This window comes from Anolis carolinensis, unplaced genomic scaffold, assembly GCF_035594765.1.
Source record: "Anolis carolinensis isolate JA03-04 unplaced genomic scaffold, rAnoCar3.1.pri scaffold_8, whole genome shotgun sequence".
In the NCBI taxonomy this organism is placed as follows: domain Eukaryota; kingdom Metazoa; phylum Chordata; class Lepidosauria; order Squamata; family Dactyloidae; genus Anolis; species Anolis carolinensis.
In genome coordinates this window covers 8735734-8751363 of record NW_026943819.1, presented here as the reverse complement: position 1 = coordinate 8751363, position 15630 = coordinate 8735734, and the positions used below count along the sequence as shown (strand labels likewise).

General features: G+C 40.1%; 1 protein-coding gene across 3 annotated transcripts in view; it reads right to left on the bottom strand.

The window, feature by feature from the left end:
* The window catches only part of rhobtb2 (Rho related BTB domain containing 2), a 48152-nt gene extending 33650 nt beyond the window's left edge, over nucleotides 1–14502 (bottom strand). Inside the window, exon 1 of one of the 3 annotated variants that reach the window (XM_008122334.3) lies at nucleotides 14423–14502. In XM_008122334.3, the coding sequence (XP_008120541.1) occupies nucleotides 14423–14478 (56 nt within the window). In that variant the 5' untranslated portion in view covers nucleotides 14479–14502. Of the gene's footprint in view, nucleotides 1–4225; nucleotides 4539–8181; nucleotides 8335–14422 lie in introns of those variants that run through there. The other 2 variants (XM_008122335.3, XM_008122333.3) reach the window with 2 other exon arrangements.
* Nucleotides 14503–15630: the final 1128 nt, after the last annotated feature.

The window sequence follows — 15630 nt, the reverse complement described above, 5'->3', positions numbered from 1 at the left end:
CTTGCAAAGAGAGTGGAAATGCGTTCTTTTTTTGCGAGCCAGTGGACCCAGTCTCCGTTGCCAAGGAAACTAGAAAATCTCCAGGGGAGCCTAACTGGTTTCCTAGCAACCAACAGACTACATCTAACCCCCTCCTCTCTAAAAAAAAAAATCAAGAGATTCCCAAAATAGGGGGGAAATTCAACAAAAAATAATAATAAGGATTTTAGGGTTTTTAAAAAACTACTACAATTTAATCTAAGAGAGGTGGGAGAAGAGCTTGAACAGAAGGGAGAGGAACGGTCCAAGAATCCTACCGACCGCTTGCTTGGAAAACAATGCAAATAAATCAGGGAAAACCAAAAAAATGCAAAAAGATGGAAATGATGTGTTTTTGCAGCAAATAGAAACAAGCAGAAATATGTCTGCATGCATGCATGCAATGGCTCTCTTGAGTGCAATTCTTATTATTTCCTATATTGTAAGCATATCACACCAAATCGGTGTCCAAATCAGAGAACCACAAGAGTCAGAGACCCAAATGCATCTACACTGTGGAATTGGCACAGTTTGACCCCCTTGAATCACCATAGCTCCATATTACGGCATCCAGGGAGTTGTAGTTTGACAGGGTCTCCTGCCTTCTCTGCCCAAAGAGGGTCAAGGGCCTCACAACACCGCAACTCCTTAGCATTGGAGCATGAATGTTTTCATACCCATGATATTTAATTTCATGTTAATATTTTGGTAGATTTTAAATTTTATTAAATGCTTTTAATGTAAGCAGAGCATAAATAAACAACAACAACAATAATAATGGCAGTTCAAGTGGGGTCAAGCTGCCTTTGTTTCTACAGTGTAGATGCCACCTTTGCCTCGATTTGGCAAACCGCTAGCAGCATTTTCTCCTGATGTTTCACCTGCAACTGAGAAGATTGCACAGTCCATAGTGAGGCCATCTGCATGGAAGTAAGCCTGGCATTTGTTCCCTTTAATTGTTTATTGCCTGGAGATATCCTTGGCCTGGGTAGTGTTCTCTCTCATTTTTATATATTTTATATATACATGTGTATATATATATGTGTGTGTGTGTGTATAATGCTACATCAATACACACACCTATACACACACACATACACACACACATACAGTAGAGTCTCACTTATCCAACATAAACGGGCCGGCAGAACGTTGGATAAGCGAATATGTTGGATAATAAGGAAGGATTAAGGAAAAGCCTATTAAACATCAAATTAGGTTATGATTTTACAAATTAAGCACCAAAACATCATGTTATACAACAAATTTGACAGAAAAAGTAGTTCAATATGCAGTAATACTATGTAGTAATTGCTGTATTTATGAATTTAGCACCAAAATATTACAATGTTATGAAAACATTGACTACAAAAATGCGTTGGATAATCCAGAACGTTGGATAAGTGAGACTCTACTGTATATACATATACACTCATACATATACATACACTCACAGTTTATTCAGTGCTTAGACGGTCCTGTGGTTTTTAATTCAGGGGTTACTGTGAGTGGGATTGGGTGGAATAAAAGTTTTAAATGTCATTTTAGCATTTTATTTTTATTTTTACTACACTGCTATTATTTAATTGCTTTTAAACTCTTGTATTGCACCTTTTAAACTTGCTCAGTGTGGAGTGTTAGCCGCCTTGAGTTCCCATGAGGAGAAAGGCAGGGTATAAATCAAGATAATATTACTACTACTACTACTACTAATAATAATAATAATATCAGTGTTTCTTAAACTGTGCCCCTCCAAGTGTTTCGGACTTCAGAATTCCCAGCCAGCTTACCAGCTGTTAGGAACTATGGGAGCTGAAGTCCTAAACATTTGGAGGAGTAGAGTTTGATAAACCCATAGATCTTTCACATATAGGAATTATATGGTACAACATATTATATAATACTAATATAAGATCTGAAGACCTGGATTTTTAAACAAGCCTTTGAGAATGTCTAGCTCTAATGTTTTGCAACCAATGACACTTTCATCCCATGCCCTGTTCCTTACCTACAATTTCCACTATTCCCACTCTCTTGTCTTGTTTACAGTTTGGCCATGTCTTACAGTAGTTGTCGCCATAGGTGACTGGCCATTGTTCTGAGTTTTAAATTGTTATATGCTATATTTTTTATTTCATTTTATTGTGCTGTGTGTTTATTTTATGCTTTTTCTTAGGCTCTTTGTGCCATATATAAGCCACTGCAAGTCCCTTCGGGGAGATGGAGGCGGGGTATAAGAATAAAGTTATTGGGTTGCTGTGTGTTTTCCGGGTTGTATGACCATGTTCCAGAAGCATTCTCTCCTGACATTTCAATAATATATGTATAATGTATATGCATATAATATTAATAACATTATTTTGTAATATAATATAATACTAATAATGCAATATAATAACATTAATTATATATTACATGTAATATTATTAATAATATTGCAAAATATAGATATAGTACAATATGGTAATTTATTGCCAGTATTGTGCTATGCTAATCATATAATATTGTATGTAAATTTAATTTGTAAGCCGCTCTGAGTCCCCTCTGGGGTGAGAAAGGCGGGATATGTTTTTAATTCGATGTTTTAATACTGCATTTCTGTTTTTTCGGTTATTGTGTATATATTATTATTGGTTTTTGTTATTGTTCTTTGATGTTTCCTATTTTATCATTGTTTTGTATCTGATTTTTCCGTAAGCCGCCCCGAGTCCCCTTCGGGGGAGATGGAGGCAGGATATAGGTTCCTTTCATTGGGATATTTTAATCTAATGATTTTATCTTATATTGCTGCTATAGTCCCCTCCACCTTTGAAGTTGACTGAATTGCGTTGGTGGTTGTTTGATATTATTACTGTTGTATAAACCTTTGTTTTAACTTCTGTTTTATCATCTTCTTGTGTTTTAAACTGTGTGTATTGTTTATGTATTTGCATTGTTACTTTTGTAACATTGTGAGCCGCCCCGAGTCCCCACAGGGAGATGGTGGCGGGGTATAAATAAAGTTTTATTATTATTATTATTATTATTATTATTATTATAAATAAACTTATTATTATTATTCTATAAATGTATTAAATAAATAAATAAATAACGGATTACTAAATACAATACGTAATACATCATTAAATCATTAAAATGCAACATCAATCAGTGGCGAGATACATAGACTCCACTTGCTTGAACACCAGCAGGCGAAATGTCAGGAGGACATGCTGCTAGAGCAGAGATCGGCAAACTTCGTCCCTCCGGGTGTTTTGGACTTCAACTCCCACCATTCCTAACAGCCTGCCGGCTGTTAGGAATGGTGGGAGTTGAAGTCCAAAACACCCGGAGGGACGAAGTTTGCTGATCTCTGCTCTAGCTTGAATACCAGCAGGCGAAATGTCAGGAGGACATGCTGCTAGAGCAGAGATCGGCAAACTTCATCCCTCCGGGTGTTTTGGACTTCAACTCCCACCATTCCTAACAGCCTGCCGGCTGTTAGGAATGGTGGGAGTTGAAGTCCAAAACACCCGGAGGGACGAAGTTTGCTGATCTCTGCTCTAGCTTGAACACCAGCAGGTGAAACGTCAGGAGGACATGCTGCTAGAACAGAGATCAGCAAACTTCATCCCTCCGGGTGTTTTGGACTTCAACTCCCACCATTCCTAACAGCCTGCCGGCTGTTAGGAATGGTGGGAGCTGAAGTCCAAAACACCCGGAGGGACGAAGTTTGCTGATCTCTGCTCTAGCTTGAACACCAGCAGGTGAAACGTCAGGAGGACATGCTGCTAGAACAGAGATCGGGAAACTTTGGCTCTCTGGGTGTTTTGGACTTCAACTCCCACCATTCCTAACAGCCTGCCGGCTGTTAGGAATGGTGAGAGTTGAAGTCCAAAACACCTGGAGGGACGAAGTTTGCCAATCTCTGCTCTAGCAGCATGTCCTCCTGACATTTCGCCTGACATTTGCCCATGCCTGGGCTATACAGTCTGGAAACCACATGACAACCCTCCCTATAGTGAATCCCCAAACTGGGCCTCCAGGGGTTTTGGGACTCTGGCTGAGGATGCTGAGAGTTGTAGTTTTGAGGATCACTGGATGAAAACACACCCAAAAAGCGAGCCAAGGAGGAGGTTTTGGGGCCTTGTGCCAGATTGAGAGACTGCAAGGCTCCCAAGGGCCCACTCCAGCCCTCCTTTAATCCCAACCCTGCATTAGTACTCACAGCAACACGTCTGAATGGGCCAGAGGCGTCGGCCAGGAGAAGAAGAAGAAGAAGAGACGAGGGCGACATGATGGCTCTGATGATGCTGATGCTGGGATGCTGCTGTTGTTATGGCTTCGGGACTGGTGCCAGCCTTGCAAAGGATGGAGCCGAGCCCAGGCCGCTCCGCATGACCCTCCTCGCCCTCCGTCCCTGCCCTCTTTCTCCGCGATCCGCAGCCCCGGCTCCAACGAGACCGAGTTCATTCACAAAAAAAACCAGTGGGCCAAAAAAAGACAGAAAGGAGCCCAGGGACGCAAAGAGGAAGCCCCGCCCCTCCGCTCTACCCCCGCGGCTCATGATTGGCTCGAAGCCGACCAATGGGGAGGAAGGGAGTGAATTGGGGGCGTGGCTGCTCCTTTTCCGCAGGGAGGGGTCAATGCCATTTTTTGCTACTAGCAGTAACGGCGCTCCATGCAGTCATGCCAGTGGCCACATGACCTTGGAGGTGTCTACGGACAACGCCGGCTCTTCGGCTTAGAAATGGAGATGAGCACCAACCCCCAGAGTCGGTCACGACTGGACTTAACGTCAGGGGAAAACCTTTACCTTTTACCTAGTAACAGGACAATTTCAACCATGAAAATACAGTGGAGTCTCACTTATCCAACATAAACGGGCCGGCAGAAGCTTGGATAAGCGAATATCTTGGATAATAAGGAGGGATTAAGGGAAAGCCTATTAAACATCAAATTAGGTTATGATTTTACAAATTAATGTTATACAACAAATTTGACAGAAAAAGTAGTTCAATCCGCAGTAATGCTATGTAGTAATTACTGTATTTACGAATTTAGCACCAAAATATCACGATATATTGAAAACATTGACTACAAAAATGGCTTGGATTATCCAGAGGCTTGGATAAGTGAGACTCTAGCTACTTTTTTTGCTACTTTCAACAGAAAGGAGGAAATTAAGAAAATACAGTAGAGTCTCACTTATCCAACATAAACGGGCCGGCAGAAGCTTGGATAAGCGAATATCTTGGATAATAAGGAGGGATTAAGGAAAAGCCTATTAAACATCAAATGAGGTTATGATTTTACAAATTAAGCACCAAAACATCATGCTAGACAACAAATCTGGCAGAAAAAGTAGTTCTATATGCAGTAATGCTATGTAGTAATTACTGTATTTATGAATTTAGCACCAAAATATCACAATATATTGAAAACATTGACTACAAAAATGCGTTGGATAATCCAGAACGTTGGATAAGTGAGACTCTACTGTAAATGAATATTATCTGGCTACCAATATATATATATATATATATATATATATATATATATATATATATATATATAGAGCCCTCTAAAATCAGGACAGCAAATAAAGAAAACGGGATTTCCAGACAGGACACAATCAGGGCCAGCTAACACCTCCCAACAAAGGACCCCCCCCCAGGCAGAAATGAACAAAATCTGGCTACCAGTGTGTGTATATATATATATATATATGTAAAGAAAACTTCCAAAATCTGGACAGTAAATAAAGAGCAACACTCAGGAAACAGCGGAATTCCAGACAGGAAACAATCAGGGCCAGCTAATCTCCCAACAAAGGATTACCCCAGGCAGGAATGAACAAAATCTGGCTACCAGTATTATTATTATTATTATTATTATTATTATTATTTAAAAACCTCCAAAATCTGGACAGTAAATAACGAACAACACTTAGGAAACAGGGGAATTCCAGACAGGAAACAATCAGGGCCAACTAACACCTCCCAACAAATGATTTCCCCAGGCAGGAATGAACAAAATCTGGCTACCAGTATTTTAAACAAACTCTAAAGTCAGAACAGTAAATAAAGAACAACACTCTGAAAACAGGGGAATTCCAGGCAGGAAACAATCAGGGCCAGCATCCCTCCCTTCCCTTTTGGGGGGGTTATATTTACCCAGAAGGCTTTTAAATTATGAATATTATTTCATTGGGTTGCTGTGAGTTTTCCAGGCTGTCTAACCATGTCCCAGAAGCATTCACTCCTGACGTTTCGCCCACATCTATGTGTGCTCAGGAGTGCTAAAGCTATCTTAACTTTACCAGACAATAAAGAAATGATGATGATACTAATAAAAATGCCTTTGTTAGATTTCGTAACACAAAGCCCCATGGAATGCATGTCCAAGTCCTCTATGAATGGCCCTCTTACATAACAAGCCACAGCTCCCCCTGAAGTGTATTAAGGGTAATCCTATTTTTTTCCCTTTTCAATAGAAAGCTTGATATATATTATGTAACTGTGTACTTTCTGTAGCACACAAAGGATTTTATTTATTTGTATTTACCTTATTTTGGCTTGATATATCTGTGGAATAAGGTCCAGGGTGGGAGAAAGAACTTCTCTGTTTGAGGCAAGTGTAAACGTTGCAGTTGGCCACCTTGATTAATAATAATAATAATAATAATAATAATAATAATAATAATAATAATAATAATAGGCTTTTATTTGTATCCTGTCTCTGTTTGAGACAAGTGTGAATGTTGCAGTTGGCCACCTTGATTAACAATAACAATAATAACAATAATAATAGGCCTTTATTTGCATCCCGCCTCTGTTTGAGGCAAGTGTGAATGTTGCAGTTGGCCACCTTGATTAATAATAACAATAATAACAATAATAATAGGCCTTTATTTGCATCCCGCCTCTGTTTGAGGCAAGTGTGTATGTTGCAGTTGGCCACCTTGATTAATAATAACAATAATAACAATAATAATAGGCCTTTATTTGCATCCCGCCTCTGTTTGAGGCAAGTGTGTATGTTGCAGTTGGCCACCTTGATTAGCATTGAACAGCCTTGCAGCTTCAAAGTCTGCCTGCTTCCTGTCTGTGTGTGTGTGGTGGTGGTGGTGGTGGTGGGGGAGTTGGGATCCTTTGTTGGGAGGTGTTAGCTGTCCCTAATTGTTTCATGTCTGGATCCCAACAAAGGATCCCCCCGAGGTAGAAAGCAGCCAGGCTTTGAAGCTGCAAGGCCATTCAGTGTGAATCAAGCTGTCCAATTGCAACATTCACACTTGCATCAAACAGAGAAAGAGTTCTTAGTCCCATTTTGGAAGTTATTCCACAGATATATAAACCCCACATCCCAACATCCCTGGGCGAAAGAACGCTTGCTTGTTGGAGGCAAGTGTGAATGTTGCAATTGGCTACCTTGATTAGCATTGTAGCTTCAAAGCCTGGCTGCTTCCTGCCTGGGGACATACTTTGTTGGGAGGTGTTAGCTGGCCCTGATTGTTCCACCTGAACATCAGGAAGAACTTCCTCACTGTGAGAAGGGCTGTTCGGCAGTGGAACTCTCTGCCCTGGACTGTGGTGGAGGCTCCTTCCTTGGAGGCTTTTAAGCAGAGGCTGGATGGCCATCTGTCGGGGGTGCTTTGAATGCGATCTCCTGCTTCTTGTCAGGGGGTTAGACTGGATGGCCCATGAGGTCTCTTCCAACTCTACTCTTCTATGATTCTATGTTTCCTTGCCTCCAACAGACAAGAGTTCTTCCTCCCACCCTGGACATTATTCCACAGATATATATAAACCCCACCTGCCTAGTTTCCAACAGACCACACAACCCCTGAGGATGCCTGCCATAGATGTGGGCGAAACGTCAGGAGAGAGTGCTTCTGGAACATGGCCATACAGCCAGAAAGACTCACAGCAACCCACTCACTGGGATCCAACGCATCGGGATCATGTGATTCCCCCTTCCCTTCATCCCTCCTGCAAAACCCACAAAAGCCATCCTTTTTTTTTGGCTGGAGAAGCGCAAAGCGCACCGATGCAAACCCGCTTTTTATCCAGCGCTTGATCTACCTGGAAGCCCAAGCCTTGGGGGTCTTGAAGAGCTCCCTTATCCCTTTCTATACCGCTTTTAATATCATCTCCCACCCACCCCCATCCCCCCTTTGCTCACCTAACTCGCAAGACGGGCATCTCCCTCTCCATTGCCGTTTGGAACACCTTGGGTTTCTTTAGCTGGAGCCTCCTTGGGGCTTTTGGGGAGCCCAGCCCGGATCTATCCCCCAAACCCCGTCTCGGGCCGGGATGCAAACTGCCCAGAAGGCCGGCTTTTGGCTCCTTTCTCCCAGCCGGTCGGGGGAGGGAGGGACCCAGAAAGCTGGCTTTCCTTGCCAGCCGCATGATTTGGCTTATTTGGAGGGAGCAGGTGCTGAATGGTGGCATTCCCTTGGCCCTGAACTGATCTCGCCCTCGCCTTGGGCCAGAGACAAAGACCCCATTGTGACTTGGAGGTGGAAACATTGATCCTTCACCTGGCTATAAAAGGGCAACCCAGTTTTAAAGTCCACTTTGAAGTGTCTTTATTGTACAGGGTGTTTGAAAAAGTAAATGGAAACTAAAGAGTTCTTTTTCAAACATCCTGTATTTTGGGGTTGTTGTATGTCTTTCGGGCTGTGTGGCCATGTTCCAGAAGCATTCTCTCCTGACGTTTCGCCCACATACCTCACAACCTCTGAGGATGCCTGCCATAGATGTGGGCGAAATGTCAGGAGAGAATGCTTCTGGAACATGGCCACACAGCCCGAAAGACATACAACAACCCTGTGATTCTGGCCATGAAAGCCTTCGACAACACAACCCGTATTTTGATCTGTTTTTTCCACACTGTCATAATTGATATAAATGTAATAATAAATATAATATACAGTAGAGCAGGTGTCCCCAAACTAAGGCTCGGGGGCCGGATGCGGCCCTCCAAGGTCATTTACCTGGCCCCCGCCCTCAGTTTTATAATATAATATTTTATATCATTTTAAATAATTTAATATATTGTATATACATATAATATTGATAATAATATTATAATGTTATACAATATAATACTAATAATACCATATAATAATATTAATTATATGTTCTATATTACATATAATATTACAGTATAGTGGTATAGTTCAATATCAATCTATATATATAAAAGTGTAATGAAATTTCGGCCTAGGACAAAACAACAAAACTACACATCCCAGAAACGCTAAACTTGGCAGCACAACCTGTCATCCATGCCTCTACGTTCATACAACAAAAAGAAAAGAAAAATAAAGTCCTTATTAGAGGGAGAGGAATAATTGTTTTTATACAATTGCTGCCAGTTAGAAGGCTAAGCTCCGCCCAGGGGACAGGCAGAGTTAGGCCTCACTTAGGCCTCTTCCACACTACCTATAAAATACAGATTATCAGATTTTAGCTGGATTATGTGGCAGTGTAGACTCAAGACCCTTCCACACAGCTATGTAACCCATATATAATGGACTTAATGTAAGGTAAAACGTTTACCCTTTACCTTAACTACCACCAATTCCTCAATACTTTTATTTCCCATACCACCATACTTCACCACAGCAACGCGTGGCCGGGCACAGCTAGTAGTAATATATAATGCTAATATTGTGCTATGCTAATAATATAATATATTGTATGTATATACAGCTGCTCTGAGTCCCCTTCGGGATGAGAAGGGCAGGATATAAATGTAATAAATAAATGTAGTAAATGAATAAATAAATAATTTTAGACTTAGGCTCGCCCAAAGTCTGAAATGACTTGAAGGCACACAACAACAATCCTAATTAACTTGACTATCTCATTGGCCAGAAGCAGGCCCACACTTCTGATAGGTTTATGTTGGTTACAATTGTTTTCATTTTTAAATATTGTAAACCTTTACCTTTTTACTACAACATAACATTACTGCGTATTGAACTACTTTTTCTGTCAAATTTGTTGTCTAACATGATGTTTTGGTGCTTAATTTGCAAAATCATAACCTAATTTGATGTTTAATAGGCTTTTCCTTAATCCATCCTTATTATCCAAGGTTCTGCCGGCCCGTTTAGCTTGGATAAGTGAGTCTCTACTGTTGTACAGGGTGTTTGAAAAAGTAAATGGAAACTAAGGAATTCTTTTTCAAACACCCTGTATTTTGATCTGTTTTTTCCACACTATTATAATTGAACCGTTTTAAAAACTTCCCGGTGGTGCAGTGCGTTAAAGCGCTGAGCTGCTGAACTTGCGGACTGAAGGGTCGCAGGTTCGAATCCGGGGAGCAGAGTGAGCACCTGCTGTTAGCCCCAGCTTCTGCCCACCAAGCAGTTCAAAATACATGCAAATGTGAGTAGATCAATAGGTACTGCTACGGCGGGAAGGTAACAGCGCTCCATGCAGTCATGTCGGCCACATGACTTAGGAGGTGTCTACGGACAATGCCGACTCTTCAGCTTAGTATTGGAGATGGGCACCAACCCCAGAATCGGACACGACTGGACTTAATGTCAGGGGGATACCTTTACTGTTACCTAAGTGTGGGGTTGTTAGCTTCCTTGATGGGAAAGAGCAGTGGAATACGTGGTCCTTCGATTTGGAAATTGGGAGACTGGGAAGCTGCGTCACTAAGGGGTGATACATGAAACCAAAACTAAGGTCACAATAATGTCTGTTATAGAACTCCAATATGCTGATGATAACGTAGTCTGTGCTCATTCATAAGAAGACCTCCAAGCCACTCTAAAGTCCTTTGCGGAAGCATACAAAAAGCTCGGCCTCTCAATGACTATTGAGAAAACCAAAATGCTCTTCCAGGAGTCACCAGCCAACCCCTCCGCAATGCCAGAAATACAGCTTAATGGTGTAATATTAGAAAATGTTCCGCTACCTCCCTCCTCCTTCCATAGTTTTGCACCATTAAAACGGGGTCAAATGGCATTAACTTCTGCACTGTAGATACACCTTAAGAAAAAAGCATGGCTAGATGGGACATGTGATGAGGAATGGGCTAATATTTTTGTCTATTGCACAAGTCTCTTTAAAACACTGCGCCCAACACACAAAAGCAAGCAGTTCCACTATTTCCTCCCATGCAAGTCATATCTAAACTAGCAAGGACTGCAATGGAAGTATAACAAACAGGCATCATACAATTTTGGTTCCATCGCATCCTTCTGTCGACAGGATAACATGGTATCATCACTTTCCTTGGCAAAGCTCAGTGTTTAGATATGTAGAAAAATCATAGCAAAATACTAAAACCGTGCTGTCGGGAAGCAGAAGAAGAAATGACTCAAAAGGAGTTGTGACTATTGGTTTCACAGTCCTGCTGAGCACAAACAAACTATCTGTGTTTGGATCTACACTGTTGAGTTAATGCAGTTTGACCCCACTGTAACTGCTATGGCTTAGTAATAGAGAAGTATTGGAATTCTAGTTTGAAGAGACAGAGAAGGCAAAAGACCCCGTAAGATACTTACAAGGATAACTGTTTATTCTGGGCATTGCTTCACATGTTATAATACAAAACGAACACACATCAGAGGCCCATGCCGGGGATGGCTACAAATACCACAGCATTGCATCATAGGTTCTTTTCTCATGCCTTGCAAAACGTTTTTGACGGTACATGACACGAGTTTGCAGCATGTACCCATCAAAAATGGCAAAGTGTGAAGCGCTCCTCGAAAACGTGTTGAGATCCTCTTGCAATATTACCATGGAGACCAAACTACTCCCAAATGGAAATGGATGGAGAGGTAACAGAGACCAAGTGCTTGTGTACAGATAAACAAAGACAAAGCATAAGAAACATATAGTCTGCATGGTTACTTTATGGCTCAAAAAGGGTAAAATGCATCCCTCAAAATAAGATCATAGGTTTGTATAATAAAATTATGTCAATTGTTTTATATGCATTAGAAGTAAATGTATTAAAATTTGCAATATTTTAATGAAGTTATCTGTATCAGAACAAGGACAGGATGATGCTCCGATTGCCATCACATCTTCCTACCATTTGCTCAGTTAAGGATGGCCTCAGTATATTATTATTATATTCACTCTCCCTAAACTGAACTAAAGATGCACATAATTATATTGCCAATTCTACAATGCAAGGGCTAGGCTTCAGCACAGCAGGTTAAACCATCAGTTGCACTAAATCTTGTCAGTCGAAAGGTTGACAGTTCGAAGCCCGGGTCAGGGTGAGCTCCTGACTTTTAGCCCAGCTTCTGCCTGCCTAGTGGTTCGAAAGCAAAATGTGAGTAGATACATAGGTACCACTTTTAAAAAAGCGGGGAGGATTTTTAAGGCAGCCATATGGAAATGCTAGAAAAATGCCCACAGTTTGATCAAAGGAGGAAAGTTTACAAACAAAGCTCTTCGGCAGTGAGATGGAGCAACAACACCCGCCCGTGGCTGGAACCGAGCACAAGCCTCCAAGATGGTGAAGATGGGAAAAGCCTACATCCCTCTTTCTATGTACAATTGTCTGTCTTGCCAGTGTATAAAAACGGCATTGAATGTTTGCCGCATTTCTATGTTCTATGATCTCCCCTGAGTCCTCTTCAGGGTGAGAAGAGTAAAATATAAATACTTACTGCAAATAAATAAATAAAACCCTTGAATAATTTTTTTTAACAATCTATAAAATTCCGGTTTGGAGAGAAAAGCAACATAAGAAAATTAAGCGATTGATTGAAAATCTCATTTAACTCAGTGGGAGTTGCTTCTATATAAGGAAATATTGGATCACATTGAAAAGCTGCAATTCTCAGCTTTCTTACTTGATGATAAAAATACCACTGAACCCAGCAGGACGTTCAAAAAACCCAGTTGGACTCTTGAGATGGAAAAGCTTATTCAAGCAGCAAAGGAAGGTACATTTTAAGCAGGATGTACTATATATATACATGTATCAGTCTGGAAATTTTTAGTCAAAATTGGACCCAAAAGACGTATCCACAGGTCAGTGTAAGAACTGTACTTTTTATCAAAAAGGGAACCATCTCTGCGTAAAGTGGTGAAAGGCGAGGGATACACCCACATCTATTCCTCTGATAGTGCACAGGCTAACCTGGAATAGTTTTTTTTTCTCAATTCCATTTTAACACAATACAATATTATTCCAAACCTGTGGGAATAAACTCCCCAAGCCTCCATCCCTTTTACAATAATCTGGCCCTGAAACTACAACTCCCAGGATTCCACAGCCTTGAGCCACTGCAGTTAACATCACTTACTGCAGTTAAGTGATGCCAAACTGCAGTAACTCTACAGTGTAAACACACCCTTAGAGAACAGGCCAAATTACTGTATATACTCGAGTATAAGCCTAGTTTTTCAGCCCTTTTTTTAAGACTGAAAAAGCCCCCCTCGGCTTATACTCGGGTGAGGGTCCTGGTTGGCTTACATTTGGGTCAGCTTATACTCGAGAATATATGGTACATTTATTATTTTTCTCTATTATTGTTGGTATTATTACATTTATTATTTTTCTCTGTTATTGTTGCTACTATTACATTTATTTTATTCTATTTTTATTATTATTAATACATTTATTATTTCACTCTGATCTTCTTATTATTATTGCATTTATTATTTTACTCTATTATTATTACTTGTCTTATTTTCCTGTATTATTATTATTATTATTATTATTATTACATGTATTATTTTACTCTATTATTATTAAAAGGGTACATAAGCACATTTACATTGAAGAAGATGAGAATAATGATTTGATCAGAGTTGGACAGTCTTATCTTAAATTTGAGCTTTATCTAAATATTCAAAAACATTTAACCTACCGATGTCTCAATTAATGTAATTTTATTGGTATCTATTTTTTTTCTGAAATTTACCACCCTCGGCTTATACTGGAGTGAATGTTTTCCCAGTTTTTTGTGGTAAAATTAGGTGCCTCGGCTTATATTCGGGTTGGCTTATACTCAAGTATATACGGTATTTAAATGCAGGCAGAATAATCTGCAAAGGTTTTAGATTTTTTAAAATATATATAACTGGTCTTTTCTATTCAAAAAGCATTCTAACAGCCTGTTTCTCATTTCAGCCTCCTCTCTGCAGCACATTTGCACTTCTTATTTTTAGTAAACTCATTATGCCTTCCATATCTTGTTCGTTTGGGAAGCTCTTCATCTGAATTCCTTCAGTGCCATGCTTTTTTAGGGTGTGTGCGTGCGTGAAGTGTTGCCGGTGTGTTTAGAAACTTCAGATATATGAATGCAAAACGAAAAGGAAAGCATTCTGGAGCCCAATGAAGCACATTGGTCTAAATCTGGACCAGTTAAGTCTGAGAGCATTGTAAAGCAGGCAGAAATAAATCAAAGCAATCTGTTCTGTGTACTCACAAGGCATTGTTCACCTTGCTCTTCAGTCTGAAGTGGAGTTTTCTTCTGAATGCCATCTCCTCTTCTCAACAGCCTGAAAGCAGAAGGAAACATGCAGATGAGAGCCTGCTTCAAAGCCGCTCCTTGGATCGCCTCCATCCCCTTGCATTTGGGACATGCCACTTCCTTCCCTATGAAACTGGACACTGTCTGCGCGGATAATCCTGGATCAGTTTTTAGTTTGGCTGGCATGATGGAAGACTCAAAAGTACTTCCTAAGCTATATTTCTTTTACCCTGTTTCCATGCCATTCCCAGCTCACATATATTCCAATTATTTGAAAGAACAGAATAGGTAAAGTGAAGAAGGCAATTGTAATTTTTACAACTGAGAGATCAATATGTGTTATGGTGACATGTCCAAGCAGAGGTATAACATATTTGTGTACAATCTCCAAATAGCAGTCACATATTATCATAGTTCCCCACCTTTCTTCCTATCTCTCTCTCTCTCTCTCTCTGTCTATCTATCTATCTATTTATTTATTTATTTACAGCATTTATATTCCGCCCTTCTCACCCCGAAGGGGACTCAGGGCGGATCACATTACACATATAGGCAAACATTCAATGCCTTTTAACATAGAACAAAGACAAGAGAAACATAGGCTCCGAGCGGGCCTCGAACTCATGACCTCCTGGTCAGAGTGATTCATTGCAGCTGGTTATCTATCTATCTATCTATCTATCTATCTATCTATCTATCTATCTATCTATCTATCATCAAGAATCAATGCACATTGGGAGTAAAAATAAGCTATTAAAAGAGATTATTAATTGATACAGAGAGCCAATGTTGTGATCTTAGCATTGGTTTATGATTCTAGAGACAAGGCTTCAAATCCACACTCATAAACAAACAGAATGTATTTATTTATTCATTGTATTTCTATATCACCTTTCTTACCCCTGGGGGGACTCAAAGCGGTGTACAACATAATAAATGGCAAAAATTCAGTGCCACACATACTATAAAATCAAGTATTGTAACTGTTAATAGAAATACCTCTAAGTGAGAAACAACATTGTAACCACTAAGCTCTGTGCCTGAATAAATGGTTTTTCAATGGTTTTAATTCATATGTTACTGATTTATATATCTATGATTCTATGATATATAAATCAGTAACATATGAATTAAAACCATTGAAAAACTATGCAAACAGCATC